This window comes from Pelodiscus sinensis, chromosome 11 (assembly GCF_052426305.1).
Source record: "Pelodiscus sinensis isolate ZL-2025 chromosome 11, ASM5242630v1, whole genome shotgun sequence".
In the NCBI taxonomy this organism is placed as follows: domain Eukaryota; kingdom Metazoa; phylum Chordata; order Testudines; family Trionychidae; genus Pelodiscus; species Pelodiscus sinensis.
This window is the reverse complement of record NC_143062.1, coordinates 27,676,293-27,699,168: the sequence shown is the minus strand read 5'-3', so window position 1 is coordinate 27,699,168 and position 22,876 is coordinate 27,676,293. Positions and strand designations below refer to the sequence as shown.

The 22,876-nt window shown below is 49.6% G+C and overlaps 1 protein-coding gene across 3 annotated transcripts in view; it reads left to right on the top strand.

Annotated features, from left to right (window-relative positions):
• Window positions 1–5,941: 5,941 nt before the first annotated feature.
• Window positions 5,942–22,876, top strand: part of ABTB1 (ankyrin repeat and BTB domain containing 1) — a 55,944-nt gene continuing 39,009 nt past the window's right edge. The window contains exons 1-5 of one of the 3 annotated variants that reach the window (XM_075938800.2): window positions 5,942–6,179; window positions 12,899–12,961; window positions 14,486–14,541; window positions 19,069–19,213; window positions 22,083–22,242. In XM_075938800.2, coding sequence (XP_075794915.1) covers window positions 6,124–6,179; window positions 12,899–12,961; window positions 14,486–14,541; window positions 19,069–19,213; window positions 22,083–22,242 — 480 coding nt within the window. In that variant the 5' untranslated portion in view covers window positions 5,942–6,123. Of the gene's footprint in view, window positions 6,180–8,608; window positions 8,626–12,898; window positions 12,994–14,485; window positions 14,542–19,068; window positions 19,214–22,082; window positions 22,243–22,876 lie in introns of those variants that run through there. The other 2 variants (XM_075938802.2, XM_075938801.2) reach the window with 2 other exon arrangements.

Here is a 22,876-nt window from a genome sequence, read left to right as displayed (position 1 = left end):
TGCGGGAGGTCCCCCAGGCGTCGACCGGCTTTTCTCCGTTCGAGTTGCTATACGGCCGGCGGCCCCGTGGGATCCTCGATCTCTTGAGGGAGGGCTGGGAGCAACCAACGGGGTCAGGGCGGGGGACGGTTCATTACATCACCCACCTGAGGGAGAAATTGAGCCGACTGGGCGAATACGCCCGGTTAAACCTCGAGAACAGCCAGAGGCGCCAAGTAAAATATTACGATGCCCACGCCCGCCAGCGGGTTTTCCACCCGGGGGACCGAGTCATGCTGCTCCTCCCCACGACAGAATCCAAACTACTAGCGCAGTGGCAGGGACCCTTCGAAGTGGTTAAGAGAGTGGGGGAGGTGGATTATGAAGTGCGACTCACCGGTCGCAGGCAAGGAACGCAGCTCTTCCACGTCAACCTGCTAAAGAAATGGATACCCCGAGAGGCCCTGCTAATCGCACCACCCTCCGAAGGAGAGGACCTGGGGCCCTGGGGGGGGCAGGAAGGCGGAAAGACCGAGCTCGCGTGGGATCCGGAGCTGACACCTCCCCAACAGGGACAGTTGAAAGAAATGCTCCGGGGACACCAAGCGACCCTGACGACCAGGCCGGGCTGTACGATGCTGGGGCTACACCGGATTATAACCGAAGAAGGCCGGACGGTGCGGGAGCCCATACGCCCTCTACCCCGAAAAATGTGGGATACGGTCAAACAGGAGCTGCAGCAGATGAGACAGTGGGGGGTAATCGAGGAATCGACCAGCGAATGGCGCAGCCCAATCGTCTTGGTCCCCAAACCCGACGGCGCCACCCGATTCTGTATAGACTTCAGAAAGGTAAACTCCGTGTCCCGGTTCGATGCTTACCCGATGCCGAGGGTGGACGAACTGTTGGAGCGACTCGGGCAGGCGGCCTACATAACAACCCTAGATTTGTCAAAGGGCTACTGGCAGATCCCCCTGGACCCCGCGGCACGGGAAAAGACAGCCTTCTCGACACCATTCGGATTGTTCCAGTTTCGGACCATGCCTTTCGGTCTCCACGGGGCGGCAGCGACATTCCAAAGGGTGATGGACCGGGTACTAACACCCCACCAGGAGTACGCCGCCGCATACATCGACGACATTGTCATCTATAGTCCCACATGGGGAGAACACTTAAAACACGTCGATGCGGTACTGACAGCCCTGGGTAAGGCGGGCCTCACGGCCAACCCCCGTAAATGCCACTTCGCCCAACGGGAGGTTTCTTACCTGGGGTATACAGTAGGACGGGGGAAGTTGAAACCAATTTACAGCAAGGTTCAAGCCCTGAAAGACTACCCCATCCCAACAACCAAAAAACAGATCCGCCAGTTCCTGGGGCTGGCCGGGTACTATCGGCGATTTGTGCCCCAATTCGCCTCGCTGGCAGCCCCGTTAACGGAGCTGATAAGGAATACAGAACCAACCAGGGTGAGGTGGAACCCACAGGCAGAACTCGCTTTTCGGACCTTAAAAGACAAACTAGCCTCCGCCCCGGTGCTGAGGCAGCCAAACTTTGACAAACCATTTATCCTTTATACAGATGCCTCGGAGGTGGGACTCGGGGCGGTACTAGCCCAAGAGGAACAAGGCGCGGACCAGCCGGTCCTCTACCTCAGTCGAAAACTGCTGCCACGAGAGAGGGCATACGCCACAATAGAGAAAGAAGCACTTGCGGTGAAATGGGCGATTGACACTTTACGGTATTATTTGTGGGGGAATAAATTTAAGTTGGTGACTGATCACGCACCCTTGGTTTGGTTGAACTCTATGAAAGAGACAAACGCCCGTATAATGCGGTGGTACCTGGCCTTGCAGCCGTACTGTTTTGAGGTGGTGCATCGGCCGGGGGCGACCCACCAGAACGCAGACTTTTTCTCCCGAATCGGGGAACAGTCTCCACCCGGGGCGCGCCTCTCCAAGGGGGGGAGGTGTGTGACGGACCCGGCGGGGTCCGCACTCGAGGAGGGAGCGGGACTCCCCCCCCCTCGGGAGAAACCGCGCGCCGCAAACGGCGCGCCGACCGGCATCGCAGCCCCGGAGTTGGGGCCGCGGCAAGCCCAACCCAGGGCACCCCGCCGGGAGCGGGGGAGGGGGCGGGCCGCGCGGAAGCAGCCAGCCCGCCCGCCTCGGCTGGCGGCATTAAACGGGGCACGAGCCCACGCTGGGGAAAAGGCGGGGGCGGCGGCGGCGCACGGACAGGGCGGAACGCCCGGACGTCACTCCCCGGCGCCCATAAAGATGGCGGCCGGGCAGACGGAAGGGGGGGCAGGAGCGAGGAGGCAGCGACCCTGGCTTCCAGGGGCGCCAAGGGCTCGGCCCCCGGGGCAACCAAGAAGGAAGGAGTCAGCAGCTGGCGACTCGCGCTGGGACGCACCCGGAGACTTCGGCGCGGTGAGTGCACCCCAATCAGCCCCATCGCCGGGGCGGACAAGCAGGGAGTGGAAGGAGCCCGAGGCAGGGCCCTTTTGGCGCCCGTGGGCGGAGGAGTCGGGGGCTGCCGCCCCATCCGCCGTGGAGGGCGACGCGTAGACGCCAACTCCACTTAGGGCCTCGGGCTGGGACCCGGTGGTGAGGGCGGGCCCGGGTCCCCCACTCCCCCACCCTTCCTACGACCCTCAAGAGCCGGAAGCAAGGCGGACGGTGCCCGCCGCAGAAGCTGGCCCGGGTCCGGTCCCCAACCCCCACCCCGTAAGACACCACGGACACCCCCCCCCCCCCCCGGCTGAAGGAGGGGGCCTGAACTCGGGGTTCGCCGAACCCTCTCGGCCCTCCCGGGTCGAGAGGTGATCGCACCCCTTTCCTGGGCGGCCCGGTCAACGAGCCCAGGGGGCTAGGGACAAGGAGAAGAAAGAAGGCGGTGGGTCCGCGGAGCCCCGCCCCCGGCTCTACGCTGAGTCAAAGAGAGGGGGCGCGAGGTGCTCGCACCCGTAAATCCGTCACAGGAAGGAGTTTGGGTGCAGAGGGACTCCTGTCAGGGGCAGGAGGTTGAGTGTAGGAGGAGGTTCAGGGTTGGGATGGGGTTGAGGAAGCAGACTCTGGCTGGGCACCAGTTAACTGAGACGACTTCTAGGTGGTGAAACAATAGGATTAAGGCAGGCTTACTCCTGCCCTGGCCTTGCACCACTCATGAAAGCAGCTGGCCTGTACAGCAATGGCTCAATTGGCACCATGTGATGCCCCTCATCTACTGGCCATAGTTCCCTGTTATTGATCAATGGGAGCTGCAGGAGTGATGTTTGCAGGCAAGGACTGCGTGTGGACAGCATGTGCTCTGCCTCTCTCAGGGGCTGCAGGGACAAGCAGTAAAAGAAGTAACAACAACTCCCCAGCTACGTCTACACTCCAGGCTTTTTGTGCAAGAACGCTTGTTCTTGCGCAAAAACTTGTGGCGTGTCTACATTGCATGTGCTTTCTTGCAAGCAAATTTACAGCAAAGCATCGAAAAAGAGGGCTTCTTGCGCAAGAGTTATTCTTCTCCCCATGAGGAATAAGCCCTCTTGCGCAAGACCTCTTGCGCAAGAAGGCAGTGTGAATGAGCAACAGAGGTTTCTTGCGCAAGAAACCCCTGTGGCTAAAATGGCCATCAGAGCTTTCTTGCACAAGACAGCGTCCAAAATGCCATGGATGCTCTTGCGCAAAAGCATATGGCAGTGTGAACACACTCTTGCGCAAGAATTTTTGCGCAGAAACTCTTGCGGAAAACAGATCTTGTGCAAAAAGCCTGCAGTGTAGATGTAGCCCCCATGTAGGGTTGCCAGGTGTTCGGTATTCTACTGGACAGTCCGGTATTTGTGCTCTTTGTCCGGTAAAAAAAATCAGAGAATACTGGACATGTGCAATATCTGGTATTCTCTGATTTTTCTGGCTGCGCACTGGACGGAAGCCTGGCGTGGGGAGCGTTTGGAAGGTGGGGCCACGATCAGCACTAGAAGCCTGTGATTGTGCAGAAGCCTGGCAGGGGCGGGGACTTCCAGCCACTCCTGCTGCCCCTGCCAGGCTTCTTTGCAATCACAGGCTCCCCGCGCCAATGGCGGCCCTGCCTCCCAGCCTGGGAGTCCCAGCTGGGAGGCGGGGTTGCGATCACCACTTATCCTGCATTCCTTTTTTTTTTTTTTTTTTAAATCGACCAAAGAATAGGTGACCGGTATTCTTTGGGAGACCATCTGGCAACCCTACCTCCATGTATGTGTTAGGTCAGGAAATGAGAGTGAAGGGCAATGTGTGTTTGTGAGAAAAACAGAGACACATGCAGTGTGTGAGAGTAACAGAGATTTGCATTGCCATGCTCCCTCTATCCCCGTCTCTCTGTTTGAAGATAGGGTACAGAAGTGGGGGGAGGAGGGACACCCTGACGTCAGTGCCCCCCCGTCCACCATTTCACCCTCCCACACATTGCACAACAAGTAGGAGGCTCCCTGGGGAGCAGCTCCAAGGTAGAGGGCAGGAACAGCTGACAATGGGTGAAGGGGCAACCCAAGTGCCACAGCTTGAGAGCTTCCAGGCCAAACCAGTCAGGATCACCTGTCAGAGGCTCCAAGATCTACTGGTTGGTGACCACTGCTGTAGAGAATGATCCTGTACAGGCCAGGGGATGGATATACTGACTGAACTATAATCTCTGTGAGTATCATGCAGTGGAAGGAGCTCCTTATTTATGAATGTATGTTCATTAAGGGAATTTACTAAACAACAATTATGCTTAACAGAAAAATACTTTAATTAAAATCGAGATTGGCCAGCTCAGCAACCTAAATGCTCTGAGGTTGCAAAGCTAAACTGGTGACTATGGTCTGATCTTGGTACATATTTTATACCACGAAAGCTACCAAATAGGGGTATGATTTTTTACTCAAAATAGTTGCATCAGTACAACCTCTAGCATGGACAGAGTTACATAATATAAATGAGTTCCTACTCTACACTTAACAAGTTAGGTTGATATAGCAATACCAGTCTCAGGGGTGTGAAAAATGCTCAAATGCTGAAACTATACTGACCTAGCCCAGTGTAGATGCAGCCATATTGATGGAGGAATGCTTTCATTGGTGCAGTTACATTAGTTTAGGCAGGCGGTGTTCCCACTCTGAAGGAAAATCCCCTTTTGTCTTTGTAGGCTTTGTCTACATTACAGGATTATTCTGGCACATAGCTCTGGGAACCTAGCTATGCAAGAGTAATTTCTGTAGTGTAGACCTACTCCTGGGCTAATTTATTCCCCTTCCCATACTGGAACAAGCTAAATCCATTCACTTGTCCACACTAGGGGGAGTTATACTGCTTTAACTACACAGGTACAGTAAAAGATATACAATGCAGTTTTTTATCAGAGGGGTAGCCGTGTTAGTCTGAATCTGCAAAAGCGACGAGGAGTCCTGTGGCACCTTATAGACTAACTGAAGTGTTGGAGCATAAGCTTTCGTGGGCAAAGACCCACTTTGTCAGATGCATGACGAAGTGGGTCTTTGCCCACGAAAGCTTATGCTCCAACACTTCAGTTAGTCTATAAGGTGCCACAGGACTCCTCGTCGCTAATGCAGTTTTTGCGAATAGTCAAAGCAACGTCAGAGATCAGGTATTGACAGGTCAACTTGGAATGAAGCAGGAGGACGGGGGATTAGATAGACTGCAGCTACAGAACTGTTAGGAGCACAGCACGCAAGAAAACTATATAGCCGTGGTGTCCATCACGCTAGCCACTAACCACATGTGGCTGTTTGGCCGGCTGTGTGGCTATAGCAGTCGCCACTCTAGTGGCGTCTGCTTCAGAACTGGTTGGCGACCAGACTCTAGAACAAACAGGGAACCCCCCCCCAACTATGTTCTAGAGCAGTACCCCTCCCCGCGCCTCATTCTAGAACAGCCTGCCCTATTCTAGAGCCATTCCGCCGCGGCCGGGACGAGGGGCTGCTTGTCGGACTCGCTCCTCCCAGGCGCCGGGGCGGGACGGGGGCGGAGAGCAGGGCCGGGCTTCGCAGTGTCAGCGCCCTTCCGCAGTGTTTACATCCGCCGCCGCCGCCGCTCGCCTGTCCCGGTCCGGCCCGTCCCCGTCCCGCCCGCTGCCCCCGGCAGAGCCAATGCAGCGGCGCCGCCCCTCGCCCCGGCCATGGACACCAGCGACCTGTTCACCAGCTGCAAGAAGGGGGACGTGAGCCGCGTGCGGTGAGGCCGGGCCGGGCCCTGATCGGGGGGGAAAGGGCCGGGGCAGCGGGGCTTAAGGGGGGAGGCTGGGGCAAAGGGGGTGCAGGAAGCGGGGAGCTGGGAGGATGAGGCCAGGACACCGGGGCTACGGGCTAGGTCCTGGGGGCAGCGCCATGGGGATAGGAGCCAGGGACATGGGGGCTACAGGCCAGGCTGGGAGGGGGGCAGGGACACAAGGCCTATGGGCCAGGTTGTGGGGGGGACGTTGGGGCTATGGGCCAGGTTGGGGGGGTCAGAGACACTGGGGCTATGGTCACTGGGCCTATGGGCCAAGCTGTGAGGGGGCAGGGCATGGGGGCTATGGGCTAGGCTGGGAGGGGGGCAGGGACACGGGGGCTATGGGCTAGGCTGGGAGGGGGGCAGGGACACGGGGGCTATGGGCCAGGCTGGGAGGGGGGCAGGGACACGGGGGCTACGGGCCAGGCTGTGAGGGGGGCAGGGACACGGGGGCTACGGGCCAAGCTGTGAGGGGGGCAGGGACACGGGGGCTACGGGCCAGGCTGTGAGGGGGGCAGGGACACGGGGGCTACGGGCCAGGCTGTGAGGGGGGCAGGGACACGGGGGCTACGGGCCAAGCTGTGAGGGGGGCAGGGACACGGGGGCTACGGGCCAGGCTGTGAGGGGGGCAGGGACACGGGGGCTACGGGCCAGGCTGTGAGGGGGGCAGGGACACGGGGGCTACGGGCCAAGCTGTGAGGGGGGCAGGGACACGGGGGCTACGGGCCAAGCTGTGAGGGGGGCAGGGACACGGGGGCTACGGGCCAGGCTGTGAGGGGGGCAGGGACACGGGGGCTACGGGCCAGGCTGTGAGGGGGGCAGGGACACGGGGGCTACGGGCCAAGCTGTGAGGGGGGCAGGGACACGGGGGCTACGGGCCAAGCTGTGAGGGGGGCAGGGACACGGGGGCTACGGGCCAGGCTGTGAGGGGGGCAGGGACACGGGGGCTACGGGCCAAGCTGTGAGGGGGGCAGGGACACGGGGGCTACGGGCCAAGCTGTGAGGGGGGCAGGGACACGGGGGCTACGGGCCAAGCTGTGAGGGGGGCAGGGACACGGGGGCTACGGGCCAGGCTGTGAGGGGGGCAGGGACACGGGGGCTACGGGCCAGGCTGTGAGGGGGGCAGGGACACGGGGGCTACGGGCCAGGCTGTGAGGGGGGCAGGGACACGGGGGCTACGGGCCAGGCTGTGAGGGGGGCAGGGACACGGGGGCTACGGGCCAAGCTGTGAGGGGGGCAGGGACACGGGGGCTACGGGCCAAGCTGTGAGGGGGGCAGGGACACGGGGGCTACGGGCCAGGCTGTGAGGGGGGCAGGGACACGGGGGCTACGGGCCAGGCTGTGAGGGGGGCAGGGACACGGGGGCTACGGGCCAAGCTGTGAGGGGGGCAGGGACACGGGGGCTACGGGCCAGGCTGTGAGGGGGGCAGGGACACGGGGGCTACGGGCCAAGCTGTGAGGGGGGCAGGGACACGGGGGCTACGGGCCAAGCTGTGAGGGGGGCAGGGACACGGGGGCTACGGGCCAGGCTGTGAGGGGGGCAGGGACACGGGGGCTACGGGCCAAGCTGTGAGGGGGGCAGGGACACGGGGGCTACGGGCCAGGCTGTGAGGGGGGCAGGGACACGGGGGCTATGGGCCAAGCTGTGAGGGGGGCAGGGACACGGGGGCTACGGGCCAGGCTGTGAGGGGGGCAGGGACACGGGGGCTACGGGCCAAGCTGTGAGGGGGGCAGGGACACGGGGGCTACGGGCCAGGCTGTGAGGGGGGCAGGGACACGGGGGCTATGGGCCAGGCTGTGAGGGGGGCAGGGACACGGGGGCTACGGGCCAAGCTGTGAGGGGGGCAGGGACACGGGGGCTATGGGCCAGGCTGTGAGAGGGGCAGGGACACGGGGGCTATGGGCCAGGCTGTGAGGGGGGCAGGGACACGGGGGCTATGGGCCAGGCTGTGAGGAGGCAAGGGTTTGGGGGCCAGGCTGCAGGGGCATGAGGCAGAGGTGCTAGAACTAGGCGTGTGGGGGATGGGTGCTGCAGCACCACCTTGGTTGAAGAGGTTTCCATTATATACAGCGTTTCCAGTTTGGTTCAGCACCCTTGCTGAGTGATGTTTCTTCATTCCTTAACACAAGTATCAACTCCCTGTGCCTCTGGGAATAGGCTGGAGTTCAGAGAGGTGGGAGTAGGAGGTGACTGAGCTGAAGTAACAGTATAATGTTGCTAGGCATTTCTGTAGTGCTTTGTCCCTACAAAATGCTTTATGTGTATTAACTTCAACACATCCCAGGAGGGAGTCAGCATGAACACTTTGCTTTTACAGCTCAGGAACTGAAATGCAGAAAGGTTGAATACCTTGCTCAGGGTCATCCAGCGATTCAGAGATCCTAGGCCTGTACTGGTGTCTGAGGATAGGTAGGTAGAGGGTCTTGTGAGTACTTATCCCAAACCTGATACTGACTCACTGTGTGACCTTGGACAAGACACCTGCAAGACATATTGCAGTATGTCTACACTGCAATAAAAGACCACCAGCAGGGTTGTAGCTGGCCTGGGTCAGTTGACTCAAGGTCATGGAACTTGGATTGTGGGGCTATAAAATTGCATTGTAGATGTTTGGGCTCAGGCACCAAATGAGTGCTTCTAGTGCAAAGAGAGAGCATGGGGGTTAATGCTGGGTTGAGCCTGGACTGAGCCAGCCTGTCTGCCAGCCTGCTAAAAAATTTACTTGTGTGGGTGTATGTGTTGCATGTAGTTGATAGCGCTAATGGATAAGCATCCACTTATCGGTTATTCGTTTAGTCGACTACACTGTTATATTCCTGATGCTAACGTGGGCCAGGAATTTTGTAAGAGATGTTTTTTCCTATTACGCAGCAGACCATTTCCCCTCTGTCACTGAATGCTCATTTCATTGGGCTGCCTACATTTATTGCCTAGAAGTTAACAATCTGACTTTGTAATATAACATTACCATGTTGCTTCCCGACTAAGTCTGTGGTCTGGAGAGTACAGGAGCTAGTATTTATAAGAATTCTTAGTTTGTCTAGTTGTGAATATCAGCTAGCCCATTGTGGCCTGAAACGGCTGATGGCTTTAGACAGCAGTCAGAACATCAAGAGAGAGATGGATGAAAAGAGAAGTCACAAAAAAGTATAAACATGCTTTTTCCAAGTTGTTGGGTGTACTGTGTTTTTCTACCCCAATGTATTTGGCTCTGCTTAGTTTGATATATTTCTTAAAAGGTCAAACATCAACTGGTCCTACCATGCATCATTCACAAACAACCAGTCTAGGATTCTGGGATGCATCAACAGGTGTGTTGTGAACAAGACACAAGAAGTCATTCTTCCGCTCTGCTCTGCGCTGGTTAAGCCTCAGTTGGAGTATTGTGTCCAGTTCTGGGCACCGCATTTCAAGAAAGATGTGGAGAAATTGGAGAAGGTCCAGAGAAGAGCAACAAGAATGATTAAAGGTCTAGAGAACATGACCTATGAAGGAAGGCTGAAATAATTGGGTTTGTTTAGTTTAGAAAAGAGAAGACTGAGGGGGGACATGATAGCCGTTTTCAGGTATCTAAAAGGGTGTCATAAGGAGGAGGGAGAAAACTTGTTCATCTTGGCCTCTGAGAATAGAACAAGAAGCAATAGGCTTAAATTGCAGCAAGGGAGGTTTAGATTGGACATTAGGAAAAAGTTCCTAACTGTCAGGGTAGTTAAATACTGGAATAAATTGCCCAGGGAGGTTGTGGAATCCCCATCTCTGGAGATATTTAAGAGTAGATTAGATACATGTCTATTAGGGATGGTCTAGACAGTATTTGGTCCTGCATGAGGGCAAGGGACTGGACTCGATGACCTCTCAAGGTCCCTTTCAGTCCTAGTAATCTATGATTCTATGATATTGGAAAGTGAGTGTTAAGGATACCTCTATGATGATCGATCATGCCATCTCATTATAATATATATTATCTAAAGATAGGGGTGAATGGTTGCTTTGCTGATGGTACTAGTAACTCTGCAAAGCATTGGATTGTTAAATTCAGAATGGTAGACTCATAGACTAAGGTAAGAAGAGGCCATCATAATCTTATAGTCTGACCTCCAGCACATTGCAGGCCATAGCCCTTCACCCACCCACTCCTGTAATAGACCTAGAACTTCTGTCTAAGCTACTGAAATCCTCAAATCATGATACAAAAACTTCAAATTACAGAGAGCCCACCATTTCATCATTATCATCATGTTCCCATTACACCTTTGGTGTTTAGGGCAGCAGCAAAGATCCTTTACTCCTGTCTTTTTCTAACATGTTTTTTAATGGTTCGCTAGCTGTGGCCAAGGTTTTTCAGCTTGGTTTCCACCACTCTTTTCCATGTTGTTTTCAGATGACTCATGCCCATACTTAAAGGAAGGCAACTACCAAGCCCCCTCCCCCCTGCCTTTCACACACCCCTACCCCCCATGCCATCTCTGCCAGTCTGACCCAGGGAAAATTGCTCAAGTCTGTCGGGAACATGGAACTAGTTAACAGACCAACATTCTTTTCCTAGCTCTGCCATTGACCAATTAGGAGACCTTGGGCCAAGCACTATATTGTTTGTGACTCAGTTTCCCCTTGTCTTGTGTGTTTTGATTGCAAGCTCTTTGGGTCTGTAACTGTGTTCTACTTGGTGTATGTATAAGGCTTAACACACCAGGGCGCTGTTTTCAGTTGAGGCCGCTAGGTGTTGCTGTAATACAAATAATGGATAATTTATTAATCTTATGAGTAGACCCATGTTATTGTTAAATCAGGAGTTATTATTGTAAAAGAGAACAGGACTTTTAATCCCCAGCAGAAACAGTTGGGATGGAGAAGAGTCTGGGACTTCTGTATCAAGCAGAGTTAAAGTCAGTTACGTTAGTTCTGAAAGTAAATCTGCTCCCTTGCACATGAAATGCAATTAAATTTGCAGTAAATGCAGTCACAGTACAATATCCTGTCCTGTTTTAATCAGATCAGTTTTAGACAAGACTAGAAGAGATACATTAACGTAAGAGCCAGGCTCAGTTGGAGAACAGATGGGGCGGTCTGTACTGTGACCAGCTCTTGTGATGCTTTCCTTCCTTGCTCACTAGAATGATAAACCAGATACTGTATTTTCAAGGTTCATACTTCGTTATGGTTTGTAACAGCACTGGTTATGAGTTGACGCCATGGTTTTGTTTCATATTTTTCAGTCCTCCAGTTTTATTTAGCTATGGGAGCACCCATGATGTCGTAGGTACTTTACAAAGGTCCAAGAAGGGTGACCTTTGCTTTGAGGAGCACACAGTCTAAGGACAAACAAGCAAATAGAGGTTTGGGGAACAAGAGTAGGCCATTTGGATATAAGTTAGCACAATTTACTGTGAGCAGTGTAGCAGAAGTGGATCTTTGAGAGACTTAAATTGTGACTCTAGTGTGGCCTTGCCGATGAGTTGTTTGAAGTTGTACCAGACAGAAGGGCTGAACGAAAGAAGGCATGGAGGTAATTGTAGGAGAAGTGGACCAGGCTGGGAATGCTGGAATAGTGGAAGGGGTGAGGAGGTAATGTGAACCTTCACAGCAGCGGCTAAATAGGAAGGGCAGAGTTATGTGGAGTTTTCAGGGTGGTTAGAGGAATCAGCTTTTTGATGCAGTAGCAAATGGAAGTGATCAAAGAGAGGACTGACATGATCAAAATGATGGGGATGAAAATGACTTGAATGGACTGAAGAGGTTTGGTGTGTGTTCGGAAGGCCAGAGAGAAGAATGTTGCAGTAATTGGGATAGGCTATAATGAAACACTAGATAGGAGATAAGTCTGTGGAGAAGGGGAGGGGAATGGAGGGAAAAGGACAGCTCTCAGAGATGCCAAAGAGCAATAAGTGTTGGGGAGTTGGATATGACCTGAATGTGTGGGGCAAGAGAGAGAGGAGTCAATTGTAACCCCCTAGTGACAGGAAGAATGGTATCATTGTCTTTGGTAGAAGAGAAGGTTGGAAGTGGGCAGGAAGAAGGGACGTTAACCGGTAGGCTTACTGATAAGCCTGAGGCTTTCTAGTATGCTTACAAGTTAACCAGCCTTTGCCAGTTAACTCTAGCAGTGCCAGCCATGCTGGGTCAGAGCAATCCTAACCACAGTGGGGCTGACCGGCCAGGTGGCAGAGCCTAGGTTAAACTGGTTAACTGGTTAAGTGCTATTGATTAATCAGTTAACTGTTTTAACATCTGTATCAGGAAGAAAATCTGTTTTTGGCTATGTTACATTTTAAGAGTTTTTGGTCAGTTATGAGCAATTGTTCAGCAACAACTGTTGCAGGAGAACTTGGAGGTGGTTTTTTAAAGTGGTCTGGCTTGGTCAGTGATTTATCACCTTTGGCTCTGAAAGCTGTGGACTTGAGTCCACTGTCAGAGCCAGCATGGATGCCACAATGCAGTATCAGTGAGACAGATTGCATTGGTACAACTGCTGTCCTCAAGTGGGTGGTTAAACTGAGGTCATTTCAAAAGCTCTCTGATGGTTGCACAGTTGGAAGATAAAGATGCCAGGGTACTTTTTAAAATTTATTACTGTACAGACCCAAAAGCTACATCTTCTGGAGGAGCAGATGTGACACAACATGTATCTAGAAGAAATTTTAACTTTTTTTTCTTTTTTTTTTTCTCCTCTTCTTTTTTTCAGGTATCTTCTTGAACAGAGAGATGTGGAAATAAATGTCCGGGATAAATGGGACAGTACCCCTTTGTGAGTGTTACAGCCTAGAGCTCCAGTGTGAGGTATTTGGGGGAGGGAAGGTGGGCGATTACACATATGAAATCTTTAGGAAACCTGTCTGGTTGGGTCCTCTGTTGAATATTCTACCTTTTGTGCAACCAGGTGCATGCTTGTCTAGCCACTGAGGTAATGGATATAATAATCTGAATGGGACATGTTAGGGAAGTGCCAGAAGAATCCCATAGCAGACAATGGATTACTGTCTCTGCCTCTGAAGTGGGGCGTGGTGACTGATTTGGAAGCATACAGGAACTCTGCACAATAGTGTGAGACAGGCAGTGAAGAATTCTATGTTCCCTCAGTCTGGTAGGAGGTCTGTGCACATTAAACACTGATGCCTTTAGACATCTGCAATGTATTCTAAAGACTGAATATCTTTCAGAAGGCCTGTTCAAAAATTAAGCAGCAAAGATGAAAGAGGTGGTGGTGTTTGAGTGCCAGAAGAACATGAGGCACATGATCTTAGTTGATCTCCAGGCACTGCTATAATAAACATGAGTCCCTGGAAGTTTACAATCCAAATAGGCAACATGTAGTCAAAGGAAAGGAGATGGGATGGAATGAGAATGAAGGTGAGGTGAGGCTATGCATGTGTCCTGTTTTGGATGATTTTGTGAAGGCAGGATGAAGATTTTACAAGCCTCCTTGCAGTACTGTGCCAGGGAGAATAGTAGAGGCATTGTAGACAGGGCATGAAAGATGGTGTGGAGACAAGCATGGGTGAAATAGTGGGAATGTGTAGTCTACTAACCATTGGGAATTAGGAGTCAAGACTTAGGAGTTAATTTTCAGCTCTTTTACTAACTTACTGCGTGATCTTGGATAAGTCACTTCTTCTCTCTCTGCTTTCTTGATGGAAAAGTCTCCTAGAATTCAGTAGGGATCAAACCATAAATAGGGTTCTAAAATGACTGCAACACTAGTAGAACTACATAGAGGCTAAGGTATCTTCATTAGCTTTCTGGATAAGTCAAAACACCTATAAAAAGTTTCTCATGTATTTCATTCTATAAGACTTTTCTCCAAGGGCCATTTTTATCTGTCTGTAAAATGAGGATAACACCTACTACTTTGAGGTGTTATAGGCTTCGTTGATATTTATAGTGTAATTTGAGGTCTTCAAGTGAAAGGTGCAAGAGGAGCATAAAGTACTTGAGTTGTAGAAAGATGTCAAAAGGAAAATACATCCATCCTAAAAGGAGATTGGGGACCTGGGTTTACCGTACTTTTGACATACAGCATTTTAAGTGTGCAATAATAAATGTGTCTGCTGAAGAAGCAGGAGTATATGTGTGTGTGCATGTGTGTTTTTTTGGGGCAGTGGGGCATGGAATTGCAGGGTGCACATGGAATAAACTAATGAACTAAGTTTGGCAACTTAGTGCAGTATGGGCCCTGTTGAGGAAAACAGGCCTCTTGAGGCATCATGATACACTCTTAAAACGACAAAAGTTTCACTTGTATTTCTGACTTCTTTCTCTTGTTAATTAACAGATACTATGCTTGTCTCTGTGGCCATGAGGAGCTTGTACGCTATCTTCTAGCCAGTGGTAAGAGGGTGTTGGGCTCATGCTGTTCTTTTCAAGTATCTGCCCAATTTCTTACTTTCAATTTAGCATTTGCTGCTGCTGTGTGTAGAAGGCTACATTCCTTTAACTGTTGCCTGCAGAGCCACATCATAATATAATCAAACCCCCAATTAAAAAAAATTGACTGTTGTAGGAATTTGCTGATGTCCCCTTTATAGATCACTTACCTCTTGGGCTTTCTATAGAGAAAGTTCTTTTTTTCTTTTCCTGGTGGCAGCAAGTTCACCACATGAAATTGATGAGTTAGGGGCTCTAGTGAGGGCTGCCTACAGTTAGAGTAGACTTTGTGGGAGTGTGGTGCTGTTATAATGTCAGAACTGGACCGTAGTCAATGAATCACATGAGCAAGCTTTTTCCTCCTCCTCCTCCTTTATGGTCTTTTTTTGGGGGAGGCGGGGGTTGCGTGTGAAGTGATCTGAAGCCAACATCCCAAGTAAGGGAAAAAATACATAGGTAAAAGTTGCAGACCAAGCTGGGTGAGTAAACATCTCAAACAGGTGATTTAAGAGAAAGCGGAAAGCCTACAAGGGATGGAAGGGATCAGCAAGGAAAACTATACCTTGGAGGTTAAAAAGTCTTAGGGGGTAGCCGTGTTACAGCATGTCTATACTTACTGGAAGATTGACATTCTGGAGGTCAATCTTCTGATGTTCGATTTAGCGGGTCTAGTATAGACCCGCTAAATCGAATGCTGAGGGTAGTTCTTTGTGGTGTCCAGTACTCCTCCTTTTGCAAGGAGTAAGGGAAGCCGCGAAGGCTTAGCTTAAGGTAGGCCTACTCCAGCTATGCATTTTATGTAGCTGAAGTTGCCTACCTTAAGCTGATCTTCCTGGTCTAGTGTAGACCAGGCCTTAGTCTGTAACTTGAAAAACAATGAGTAGTCCCGTGGCACCTTAGAGATAAACAAATACATAGAATCATGAGCTTTCATGGGTAAAACTCACTTCATCAGATGAATTGAAGTGAAAATAACAGAATCCAAGGTCTCTATCAGTGGTTCCCAGCCTTTATGCTGAAAACTGGCAAACCCATTCATAAGCTTTTGGCGGACCAGTAACATTTTATTTGCATATTCATTATGGTAATTAATTTTAAGAGGTCACATGTTGTTTTACATCGCATCTGTACACACACAATACATGTCGTTGTAATGGATCAGAGTTTGTAGATTTCTACAGAAGACCCTGACCAAAAATGAGATGTCAAAATAGTTTGTTTCGATGCTTGCAAAACCAAATCATTTTAACATGAATGAAAGTTTTGGTTTTAGGGTTGATTGGTGTGTGTGTTTCCCGCCCAAAACTATTTGCCAGTTTCACTCCAACATTTGTGACAGGTTTGGGCGCCCCCCTGAACAATGCTTTTGGCAGGAAATTTAGTGTTTGCCAAAACTCCTCCCGTGGCTCTAGTCGGGATGAGTCAGCTCTGGGTCTGGCCATTTTCCCTCACAGCCAGCCCAACACTGCTTCCCTCAGCCTTCGGGGAAGCTGCTGAAAGGGCTAGTGCGAGCATTTCTCCAGGGTGCTCACAGGCACGTGAGCATTTCCATGGGGGCACAGGGGTAGAAGAGGCCTTGCCAGCCCCAAAGAACCTAGGTCTTGGTACCTTGCTTCCCCTGGCTGCCCAGTGGACATGCTGACTACTTGGGTGGTGCTGCAGCTTGTGCAACAGCTACCACGCAAAACTGCTCCGGCCCCCACTCCTGCCATGCAGGTAGCGAGTGCTGCTCAGGCCACGTTCCTGACCTGCTCATCACTATCAGCGCCCTGAAGCTGGAGGTGGGAGAGGACGTGATAACACGTGTGCGAGCAAATTTCCTCCTGACTGCCACTCTGTCTCCTATTCCCTGCTGGCCAGTGCCCAGTGCCCCCCCCCCTTGCCCTGCCCAGGGCAGTTACCTCCTCCACTCCCCATGGACAGCAGCTCCTGGAGGCAGCGAGACCTTCCTTCTGCGCCACTGGATCCCAGCCCCATGCACAGCACTTCTTTCCATACGTGCCGGTGGGCCTGGGGAGGGGGGAAAGCAGGTGAGGAGTTAGATGTCAAAGGGGCTCCGCTCTAGCCACAGCTCTGCCTGCAGCCCGGAGGAGCCAGTGCTGTTTGGGGTGGGGCAGCCCGCGGGACTCAGCATTATCTTGCAGCCTAGGAGCGGATTTGGCAGGGACAGTGCGTTTCTACATGGCATGGGTGTGGCCTAGTAGAGTGCCACGGTCCCACAGTCAGTGGTTTGCAGCCCAGCACTGGATTGTGGCTTGGCAGTTGGGAACCACTGGTGTATATATAATAGCAAAAGTAGTAACATGTCAATTATAGGACCTGTATTAATGAAGCTAATTTAATAGGTGGGATGTGTCCCATTCATAGCTTCTGATATTGAAAATGCGAATGTCAAAAGCAGGGGAAACTGCAAGTATAAGGCTAAAGTGAGAGCTGTCTAAAGCCAAGCAGAGTTTGACCTTGCAAAGGGAATTGAAACAATAGCAAAAGGTTCTAGAAATAAGAAAAGAAGTGGGATCTCTAAGCATTGAGGATGGGGCGGGGTGGAGATTAAAGATTATCTGCCTATGGTTCAATACCTAAACAGTTTGTTTTAGTTTTTTAATGACGCTAATGAAGAGCTGAAAGGCAGTGTCCTGGTGGCTAATGACAGAGAGAATAGGGAGTTAGAAATGACCACATCCAAGGTGGAAGTCAAACTCAAACAACTTAATGGGACTCAATCAGGGGGCCCAGATTATCAGGATCTGGCACATGAAGTTGCAAGCCCGATGGCAAGGATTTTTAGTGAATCTTTATACTTGTGGACTGCACACTATGATTAGAGAATTGCTAATATAGTCTCTTTTTTTAAGGGGGGGGGATGAAACAGGAAACTATATGCCTGTTAGTTTGACCTCAGTTGTATGCAAAGTCTTAGAGCAAATTTTAAAGAGAAAGTCATTAAGGACCTAGAGGTGAATGGTAATTGGGATAAAACACAACATGGTTTTAAAAAAGTAGATTGTACTAAACCAACCTGATCTCCTTGCTGGAAAAGGTAACTGATTTTTTAGACAAAGGAAATGCAGTAGATTTAATCTACCTGGATGTCCATAGGACATTTGATACAGTCCATGTGGGAAATTATTATTTAAACTGGAGAAGGTGGATAAGGAAATGGCTAAATATTCTGAAGTTGAACTGTCAGGCTGGAAGGAGGTTACTAGTGGAGTTCCTCAGATATTCGTCTTAGGACCAATCTTAGCATTTAGCATTTTTATTAATGACTTTTGCACAAGAAGTGAGAGCATGTGAAGAAAATTTGCCAAATGACACAAAGTTGGGAGGTATTATCAATATGCAGGAGGCTGGATGGTGATCTGGATGACCATATAAAATGGAATATAGAAATGGGATGAAATATAATAATGAAAAGTACCAGGTCATGCATTTAGGGACTAACAACAAGATTTTTTGCTATACGCTGGAAACTGATCAGTTGGTAATGTCAAAGGAGGAGAAAGACCTGGGCATATTGGTCAATCAGTGGATGACTATGAGCTTTCAGGATGATGTGGCCATGAAAAAAGGCTAATGTAGTCCTAGGATTCATCAGGCAAGGTATTTCCGGTAGAGATAGGGAAATGTTAGTACAGTACCATTATACTTCCTCTGGAATACTGTATGCAATTCTGGTCTCTCGTATTTAAGAAAGATGATTATAAACTGGAACAGGCACAGAGGAGGACTACTAGAATGATCAGACTGGAATGGAAAATTGTTCTCAGAATCTTGTGGCTAATAGCATCATGCGTACAGTGAGTTTCTTAATCTTGAATGCTGTTGGATTTATGCCAGGTTTTAGGCCTAGATCCTCCTGTCACAGATGATAAGATTAAAGGAACATACATGCCCTGGCTTATTCATGAAGGAGTGGTAGTGGTAGGAGGTCAGAGTTGGAGTATGAAATTTTGGCAATTGAATTCCAGTACTGTGTGTGAGGATGATTCTCGTAAATCATACAGTCAGCCATAAGACTCATTGGCTACGTCTAGACTGGCATGATTTTCTGCAAATGCAGAAAAGAGCATCTAGATTGGCACGGACGCTTTTCCGCAAAAGCACTTTTTGCGGAAAAGCGTCCGTGCCAATCTAGACGCGCTTTTCCGCAAAAAAGCCCCAATCGCTATTTTCGCGATCGGGGCTTTTTTGCGCAAAACAAATCTGAGCTGTCTACACTGGCCCTTTTGTGCAAAAGCTTTGCGCAAAAGGACTTTTGCCCAAATGGGAGCAGCATAATATTTCCGCAAGAAGCACTGATTTCAGACAGTAGGAAGTCAGTGTTCTTGCGGAAATTCAAGCGGCCAGTGTAGACAGCCGGCAAGTTTTTCCGCAAAAGCAACTGCTTTTGCGGAAAAACTTGCCAGTCTAGACACAGACATTCAGTGAGGGAGCCATCTTCTAGTGCTATGTCTGTCTTGCCATGTAACGCCTATTGCCGTTTTGCAGGTGCAAAATGTGAAGCAAACACCTTTGATGGGGAGCGTTGTTTGTATGGGGCTTTGAGTGATGCCATCCGACGTGTGTTGAAGGAATACAAGCAGATCACAGCGAAGTGCATGAAGAGAGATTATTACGATGTCTTCTTGCAGCGGTAAGTGATGTAGCAGCTCATCAGCACATTTCAGAATCCCAGACTGGATGTCAGCTAGGTTACTTGAATGTGCCATTCAGGGTTAAACTATTTGCAGGGTGATCAGTGCCCTGCCTCATTCTGTACACGCTTTCACATACCTGGTCAAATTAAGCAAAGCTTCAAACGTACTCATGGCTCAGTTCCTCAACCTGTCACTCCGAGTGCAGAGATGGGGGGCCAGCTAGTAGAATAAACTCCTGTAAAACCTGTCTCTATGACTCCCAGAGACAAACTTGTTCAATCTCAGTCCCCCTGAGATCCAAAAAGACACTGACTGATTTTCTTGCTGCCACACCCAAGTGACTAAAAGAAAATATAAAATAAACCCTTTTCCAGAGAAGAGATCACTTGGGAATCTCCTTCCTAAAGTAAAGCTCTTTCCCCTACTCCCAACTTCTGTTTTTCTTGGTGTTTGAAAACAGAGGGAATCGGCACAGAACAATGGACTCTGCCTGGGTAACTAGGCACGTAAACTTCAGGATGCAACAATCAACCAATGCCAGTTAATCAAAACACAAAGAAAAACTCTTTTATTATCAAAACAAAACTATTGTTGTAAGCATAGTAAATGACTAGGTGTTAGATAACTATGAAGTGACATAGACGCGGGGAAAATCCCTGGGCTGTAATCCTTAGTGACAAAGGAGAAAAACAATTGGCCAGCTCAGATATGATTTTCAAACCCCCTGAACAAGGAAAACAATAAACCCTGATGGACTATCTAAACTTTTCCCTATTTACACATTTCAAGAAGTCCATTCTTGGAGAGAGAGCCCATCTCCTTCAATACTTGGGAGAAACTGCTCTGATTTCAAATGAAGAGAGAAAGAAAAACCCCTCTTTCCTGATTTGAAATTCCGATCTGCATTCTTGTTGGGTGACTGCCTGAACCCCCTCCCTAGGTGCATCTCCAGTTGCTTAACCCTTTCCGCACTCTTCAGGTACGTCAGACTCCCCTTAGCAGCTCCTGTTTGACACATACCTTAATGGATAATTCACCACATACATCTGGGAACTTCCTTCAGCTTGCATGCACGCACAGATGCAGGGCCAGTGGAATGTTGAAAGGGCATAGTAAAAACGTGACAATTACAGCGTACACTTTTGAACCCTTGGCTGGCAAATCAAAATGTGTTTTCATCAGATTGCCAAGGAACGACATTTCAGATGAATTTAAGTTTTGCCCTTAATCTGCTGCGGCACTAAGGCCAAATTTCACTAGAGATCAATGATTACGTGTGCCTTATTTTGGGGGTGCCCAACTTGCGGTCTCTTAATTTTCAGACAGAAGATGCTAAGCACTTCCTGAAAATCTGTCTCCTTGATGGTGTCTCCAGTTGGGCTGCGAAAATCAGGAGGGTTAGTACTCAGAGTGCCACTTCTTACCCCTTTGTGTGGTACTGCAGCTATACTTCTCATGTGAGCTAGCAAATTAGAAATAGAGCTAGCAAAAGTAAATCCTTGCAAGCTGGGCATCACCCCTCCCCCAGCTCATAGTGTAGATATAGCCTTAGGCCAGGTTTACAGTTACCCCAAGATCAGCACTCTGGAGATCAATCTTCCAGGGTTTGATTTAATGGATCTAGTAAGGACCCACTAAATCGACTGCTGATGGTACCTCTTTGACCCCGATATTCCAAGGGATCATGAGGAATAAGGGAGGTTGACAGGAGAGTTTCCCCCATAAGCCACCCACAGTGGGGATGCTCTAGAAATTCCACTTAAGATACATTGTCTTCAGCTACCCTATTCTTAGAGCTGGAGTTGCGTATCTTAGCTCGACTTTCTCACGTAGTGTAGACTTGGCCTAAGTGTCTGCATGGACCCTTCTGCTACACACTAAAAGTTTACTAGTGCACTTGTACTCCCATTTCTCTAATTACAAAAAGATTAGGGACTATATAATAATGAACTGTGCCATACATGCTTAGTCAGCAGAAGCTTAGGGTGGTCATGTTTGTGGGGGGAATGAGCACTCAGCAAGTGAATCTCACATCCCAAACAGCTGATAAGATCTTCATACTGTACTGTCATGTTCACTGTATGCTGCATTCTTTACAGAACATAAAAAGAATTTGCAAACATCTTTTAATGGGTCATCTTATGTTACTTTAGTTACCATGAATCCAGTTACACAAGGCTCAAAGGAGCCATAAATATGTCTAAAACTGATCTAAAATAGATTTTAATAGACTTGCAAATCTGGAAACAAAGGATTTCTAGTGGGAACTGGGAATTTGCCCCAATAGTTTCCCTTTTTAACCCTGCAGGGAAAAGCTACAGGGAAACAGATTGCTTGTTTTTGTAAACAAATCTTCTCAGGTAAGTAGTTTTGAAAAGTTTAAATGTCTCAGATGTTGAATTGTTGAGCTAATTCATTAGAGCCACGGTGAAACTGGCTTTGCTCTGATGTTCATTTTTCAAATGAAGCTAAAGTTAAAATTGTAATTTCTGAAAAGTAAATTCATTCACTTCTAAAGTCTTTCATTTTTACTTAGGTGACATAACAACATCAAGGACAGTACAATGGATTAGAGTCCTATCTGGCCTTTGCCAACCTCTTTGCCTCTCTGTGCCTCAGTTTTCCATCTGTAATTGGGATAATGACATCCTGGAGGGGATGTTGTATGGATAATTCCTTACATATTGTGAATCACTTACATTCTGTGATATTGAGGGCCATATAGAAAAAAGACAGCAACGCTCTTTATCTTGACAGTGTCACCTGAAGGAGCAAGATGTTTACAAGTTGCCTTTTTCTGCCCTCTCTTCCTTCACTTTTCTCTTTCCCCATTCTGTGCAACCAACTTTGTTTTTTCCCTTCCAGGCTTCTGGAACAGGGTTACCAAAGCGACATTGTCTTCATTGTCCACGGGAAATCCTTCTGTGCGCACCGCTGCATCCTTAGTGCTCGCAGCGCGTACTTCGCGGAAATGTTTGAGACCAAGTGGAAAGGGAAGAACATGATAGCATTAAAGCACCCACTGGTGAGGAGAACTGCTCTTCAGGGTTTTTTCTCCCCACGTCTTAGGTATTTTCTGTCTATGGAAAATGAAGTTGAAAAGGAAGTTTCAGGGCTAATTTCAATAGTTGACACCTTCCATAACACAGAAGAGTTCTAGAACGCACTAAAATGGCTTCTTACTCTGATATATTAAAAGCTGTGGCTGTCAGATTCCTCTCATTTCACTTCTGTTATTGGTTCAAATTCAGTTCAGGTCTGGAATAAAAGAGCTGTTACCATCTGCCAGCTGTTTGGTGATCCTTGTGTGAAATGAGTTGAGCCTTTGTCTAATTCCCACTAGACAGGTGGTCCACACCACAGAAATCACTACTGTAATTGGCACTAATTGTCTCCCACTTGTTGCCTCAGCAGAGAGACTAAGGACTCAATAGGCCATAAGTGGATTTTGCTTGTCATTTACCAACACTCTTCAGCATATGTTTCAGTGGTTCGGCTGCCTGGTGCAAACATCCTTCCTCTTTCTCGGGACGCCCCTCGTTTTCATCACCTTCCATCCTTGTTGCTCTTTAGGCTGTAACTTGGGTTCCTCTTTAGCTTGGAGGGCTGCGAATGTGGGGACTGATGGATTACTTGTTGTGATAGTACTTCTACTGTAG